This window comes from Periplaneta americana, chromosome 17 (genome assembly GCF_040183065.1).
Source record: "Periplaneta americana isolate PAMFEO1 chromosome 17, P.americana_PAMFEO1_priV1, whole genome shotgun sequence".
Lineage (NCBI taxonomy): Eukaryota > Metazoa > Arthropoda > Insecta > Blattodea > Blattidae > Periplaneta > Periplaneta americana.
In genome coordinates this window covers 2,898,015-2,904,014 of record NC_091133.1, presented here as the reverse complement: position 1 = coordinate 2,904,014, position 6,000 = coordinate 2,898,015, and the positions used below count along the sequence as shown (strand labels likewise).

The 6,000-nt window shown below is 37.3% G+C and overlaps 1 protein-coding gene across 1 annotated transcript in view; it reads left to right on the top strand.

Annotated features, from left to right (window-relative positions):
* The window catches only part of LOC138693088 (zinc finger protein OZF-like), a 55,387-nt gene that overhangs the window by 33,277 nt on the left and 16,110 nt on the right, over window positions 1–6,000 (top strand). Inside the window, exon 4 of the mRNA XM_069816694.1 lies at window positions 5,471–5,568. Within this exon, the coding sequence (XP_069672795.1) occupies window positions 5,471–5,568 (98 nt within the window). The remainder of the gene's footprint in view (window positions 1–5,470; window positions 5,569–6,000) is intronic.

Below are 6,000 nucleotides of genomic sequence, written 5' to 3'. Positions count from 1 at the left end.
CATACATTAAACATAGTGAGTTTGATATATAGTTCGGTAGGTCATTTATAAATAACAAAAGTAAAAGTGAACCCAGATTTGATCCTTGAGGGACCCCCGATGTCACTGTAAATTCTTCAGATAGACATTTGTTGAAGACAACAAACTGTTTGCGGTTTAATAGGTACCTTCTAAATAGATTTATAAGAGAATTACTGATCCTGTATTTGGCAAACTTCTTTAGCAATATACACTGATCAACAGTAGCAAATGCTTTTTTGAAGTCTGTGTAGATTACATTAACTGGATTACCCATGTCCATATTTTCAGTGACATAATCACAAAACCATACTAAACTGCATAAAGTTGATCTATCAGTAACGAAACCATGTTGTTTGTCGTCAATAATGTTTTTGACTGAGGAATAAATGTTTTTATATATAATAGATTCGAAAACTTTTGAAAAGATGGACAATATCGATATTGGCCTATAATTATTAACCAGTTCCTTGTCTCCACTCTTATGAATTGGACATACTTTGGCTATTTTTCATCTATCAGGAAAAATCCCAGTCTTGAGAGATAAGTTGTAAATATGTACTAAGAATTTGATGAAACTTTATGGAGAAATGACGGAATATTGGTAGGGGAAACGGGAGTAGGCTTACCTCGTGCAAACTTACAACTAAACACCGTCTTTTCCACCCGTCGGAATTCGAATCTGGGTTCCCAGCGTGGAAAGCCAACGCTCTAGCCCAGTGGTGGTGAGCACTCGCTGAAATGGGTAACGGGTAAGCAATGTATCGTAATATGCCCCGTCATGCAACAGGAAGAGGGAGACAGAGCATACCCGCCAGAAGTCACGATGCACCATAGTGCAGTCTCTTATCGGCGGGTAAGCGACGCTAGTCCGAGGGTGTACTGTGCTGATGACCGCTGCTCCAGCCGTTCGAGTAACGGTTCGCCCCGTGATTAGGACCTTATATTTGTGAATTTAATGTGTCGAGTAGGCCTGACAGTTGTGTAATAAAATGTACTGTGTAATAATGAAATGTGTCGCATTTACATACTCCGGCTATGGAGTAAAAGCGCATGGAGTATTAAAGCTGTGGTTTTATAACAACGGACATGTTTCCAGGAAAGGTACTGGTCCCACCAGCGAATAGGGATTATAAAGAATGGACACTGAGCGAATTTTCCTGTGTTTTGTTTCTCTGTGCACCAGCGGCTAGTTCCACTTTCAAGCGCTAGAGGTAGTGTAATCGAGCATACGCTAAGATAATAATTGACAATAGAGTTGAGGCACAGGACCTAAACATCGCCTACCTTATTGCATAATCCAGTAACGGTTTGCTTCAAATAAATTCAAGTTAACAGCTTTTCCTTATTTCTCAGTGACAAACTAGTTGTAATAATAATATTTTATATTTAAGATATAATACATTATATTATAAAATAATATAATACATTATAAAATTAAGTATCGAATTGGTTTAATATTTGTATAATAATATAATATAGGTATATGGTTTTACTTCTCGTAAGAGTTTTGTTTTTCCATTGTCAGCGCTATCAAATCATTACATATTTTAATTGTTGTTGGGGTCAACGTCTCAACTCTGATTATAAAGGAACTCTAGAGTCCAGACATTGCAGTTAATGAAGGATTTATTATTTTATGGATCCAATTTATTTTGAGTACATAATGTACCTAGATGTATTAATTGTATGTGTTATATTTCCGCTGTGTCGACTGCTAGCTGGTGTGATGTCAGCGCCAACTCTAGGGAGAAAGCAGATTTTGACGCTCTAGCTGGCTTGAAGGTCATTGAAATCAGTCCGGCTACATCAAAGGTACCGACGCGAAGTGTCCATTCTTTATAATCCCTATTCGCTGGTCCCACTTTGACAAGTGTCACGCACTCACGGCAGGCTTGATATCTTTTGATGTACATTAATTCAGGTCCTCTGAACAATTGCTTTTAATTTGCGTCCTATTTTAATTTCGAGATGTAAGAAGAAGTCAATTACCAATTGTAGAGTCCCTACATGATTGCTCCTAGTGTTAGCAATAACAATAGTTTATTAATAACAATAGTTTATATGGTATCTTAATCATAATTTCCTCACAGATACGAGAGTGGTTGCGACTTATACACAGGTAAGTTTCCAGAAAGCTAGTTACCGGTACAGTATGTTATCATAAAATAATGTGTGTTATTATTCGACGTTCAAACATAGGAGTCGACCTGGTTAGCGAGTTGGTATAGCGCTGGCCTTCTACGCCCAAGGTTGCGGGTTCGATCCCGGGCCAGGTCGATAGCATTTAAGTATGCTTAAATGCGACAGGCTCATGTCAGTAGATTTACTGGCATGTAAAAGAACTCCTGCGGGACAAAATTCCGGCACATCCGGCGACGCTGATATAACCTCTGCAGTTGCGAGCGTCGTTAAATAAAACGTAACATTTTAACATTTCAAACATAGGGAGGCTTATTTGAAGAGTGGCTATATAAGAGGCTGTAAGTGTCAATATTTTTTAAAATTAGTTTTCCCAAAATAAAGTCTATAAACCCTGCTCAACCCCTAATAAAAGGGATTGAGTCCCATCGTAATTTAATTTAGAATCCAGGGTCAATCTAGAGCATCTACCAACCACTGAACGAATATTGTACACTTTTGTCCATGCCAATGTGACGCTATAAACCAATTTTCAATACTTTTATCACAACCACAACACATTTAAAATCTTATTGTACCATATATACAGAATTATTACTACAATAACACATTTAGTATATCACGAACATGTAAAATGTAATTATTATGAAAGTCCCCATTGCTTCTTCTTCAAATTAGTAGTATTAGTACGTTCCCCTTCCACTAGATGGAAACCGACATGATTGGCAGAGCCGGCAGTACATGAAAACGAAATGATACTAAATGTGAGGAATGTTACTACAGATGTGTAGTATTATGTGACAGGTTAGGTTAGGTTTGATTAGGTGTGTTTTATGTGACAGGTTAAGTTAGGTTTGATTAGGTGTGTAGTATTACGAGAAAGGTTAGGTTACGTTTGATTAGGTGTGTATATTATTCCTATGTTGGCAACTCTGAAACCCACTGTTACATTAAAGAAATATGACCGTGTTCATCGTTCACGCGCGACGATTTTCCTATATAAGTAAGGTACGGATTTAGGGTGGGCTTACAGCTCTCCCAGTGATCACATCAATTTCTACTACTCAATACTTTACATCCAAGGCATTTTCGAAGTGTTTTTTATTTATTTATTAGTGGCTGGGACATAAGAAAGATTCACCGAATCCAGTTTTTCTCGTGCATGTGCAAAATGTGTGATATTGTGTTATCAGCTTCGCAAAAAAAAAAAGAGCTCTGTCTTCCTGTTTCTTTTTTCCTTGGACACTTAACAGCTTTTTTATGTCCAGCCTTCATTTGTTCTTCAGCAACGGTCGTGTATTTTTGCTATGATATCAATATGAGAGTAAGTCAGCCTATGTTATCATTCCCTTGTTCATGAATGGACTTCGGTTGCAAAGCAGTTGGAGTAAAACATATTACAAAATGTTTACAACTGTTCATCATGTTTCATGTTTCCACCAATTTTCTGCACACATTGTCCCTACCATCGATTCACAAACTAGATGCCACTTATGGAGAAAGGAAGTGAAGACCTGTTTCCATTTTCATTCTGTTTTTATTTCTGAAAGATAAAAGAAGTTCAAGTCCACCACTGTGGAGTAACAGTTTGATTGCCTCACCAAGAAACAAGATTTGAAGACACTCCACTGATCAATCGTCAACACATTCACTTCTTGCATGATGGCGCTCCTGCACACTTCAGTCGTACGGCTCGCCGGTACTTGGATCGAAGGTTTCCTGATCGATGGATAGGTAGAGGTGGCCCAATTGCTTGGCCTCCACGCTCAACTCATCTGAACCCTCTCGATTTCTACTTGTGGGGCCATTTAAAATCATTGGTTTATTCGTCTCCGGTGCCTGATTTGGAATCCCTTCGGAATCGAATTGTGGCATGTTCTGAGGACATACGCAATACTCCTGGAGTTTGGGATCGTGTTCGCAGGTCAATGAGACATCGACGTGAGGTCTGTATTGAAGCAGGAGGTGGACATTTTGAACATCTTCTGTAATGACAACGTCGGAAATGAAGCATTTCCGGACACATGTTGTAATGAACTATTTTGATGTGGGAAATACATACCTGAAATTATGCCCCGTATCTTTTAAATATCCTGTATATATTTGTTTCGATATTTATTTAGTATTTAATATATTTTGTTAGTTTGATGGGAATAATTAATTATCTCTTTTTTATACAAGGTGGGCCAGTGAAATAGAAAGATCTGATGGGAGTATACTGCTCTTATGGAGAGGGTGAGAATGAATATAACCGTCTCTTCTCTACCTACTTACTTTACAATTTATGACTCCTTAGGTGGTGACGTCACTGTCTCCATGTTCCCTAGTAACCAAGTTGTTTGTGTTTACCATGTTTTGTTAATTGGTGCTCATCGTTACTGCGAACTGCAATTAATTGATTAGAATGGTCTTGGGAAACCTCTTCATGCCCAAAAGGTAACGGTGTGGTGTGGGGTTTCTTCAACTGGAATAATAGGCCCATTCTTTTTTGAGAGTGAGGTCGGAAATGCAGTGACTATTAACTCAGTGTGATATGTTGCAATGATACAGAATTTTTACACCACAACTCGCCCATTTTCTAGTGGATGAAAACACACTGTTTCAAGAAGATGGAGCAGCAAGCCACACCGCAAGAATTTCGATGGATGCTGTGAATGCTTTGTTCCCGGGCCGCGTCATTTTTCGGAAAGGGGATATCGCTTGGCCGCCTAGGTCACCTGATTGAATGCTATGTGATTTCTTTCTATGGGGACACTTCAAAACGGTGTTTGGGAGCAATGCCCCAGAACAATTGCAGCCATAAAACAACGTACACGAGAAGAGGTCGCTGCTTACCTGTCAATATGCTGGAAGGGGTTGTGCAACAGTTCGTGGCCAGACTCGAAGAATGTGTGCGTTTCAATGGAGGTCACCTGGCTGACGTAATTTTTAACAAATAATTTTTTTTCTTGTTGCATACTTAATGGTTATTCATGTACTTGTTATTTCTACTCATTAAATTGATACAATACTAACTTTTCGTTTTTTTTCTGCGCCTTGAAATCTTTCCGTTTGACTGGCCCACTCTATATATACACATTTATTTATGAATATTTGATCTATTTTTGTAGATTATAAGATTAAGCCTAAATTACCTGAGGGATAACAGCGTACCGGTAATCTTTTTTGAGAATTCTTATTGATTACTATTAATATTCCAAATGTGAGTTCAATATTATGTTATAGGCTGTAATAATTGCAATGTCGTGTACAACTTTCCAGCAGCTCACGTTCTGCATATTGATATTAATTTCGTAATCGTCTCTTTCAGTTGTGATGGATACGATCAAGATGGAACTGGAGGTCGATCCATTGGCCGTCCAAACGAGTTTCAACAGGGATATAGAAGACAAGAAACCTTTAACAGAAGTAAATAGAAACTTTTACTCTATATTTTCTTAATGGGACATATATGAAAAAGCATACTAGTAATATGACTTGTACATTTTCCACTTCATCTTAAGAACATTAATTTAAACTAAAGAAAACTAGACTATGGTATGCTCATACTCTTTAAATATAATAAATAATGTTAAAATGTTCACTCTTATGACATCAATGTAATATTAACATTTGTTAACACTTGTTACATATACATAATGTATAAACGGCATCATATATCAACGAATGTTAATAGTCATAAGATTTAACATTTTAACATTTATTGCATTTAATAACTGTCTTATCTGAAAATAAAAACATGAATTGTAAATTACTCATCTTCTTTTTTTTTTTATTAGGTTATTTTACGACGCTTTATCAACATCTAAGGTTATTTAGCGTCTGAATGAGATGAAGGTG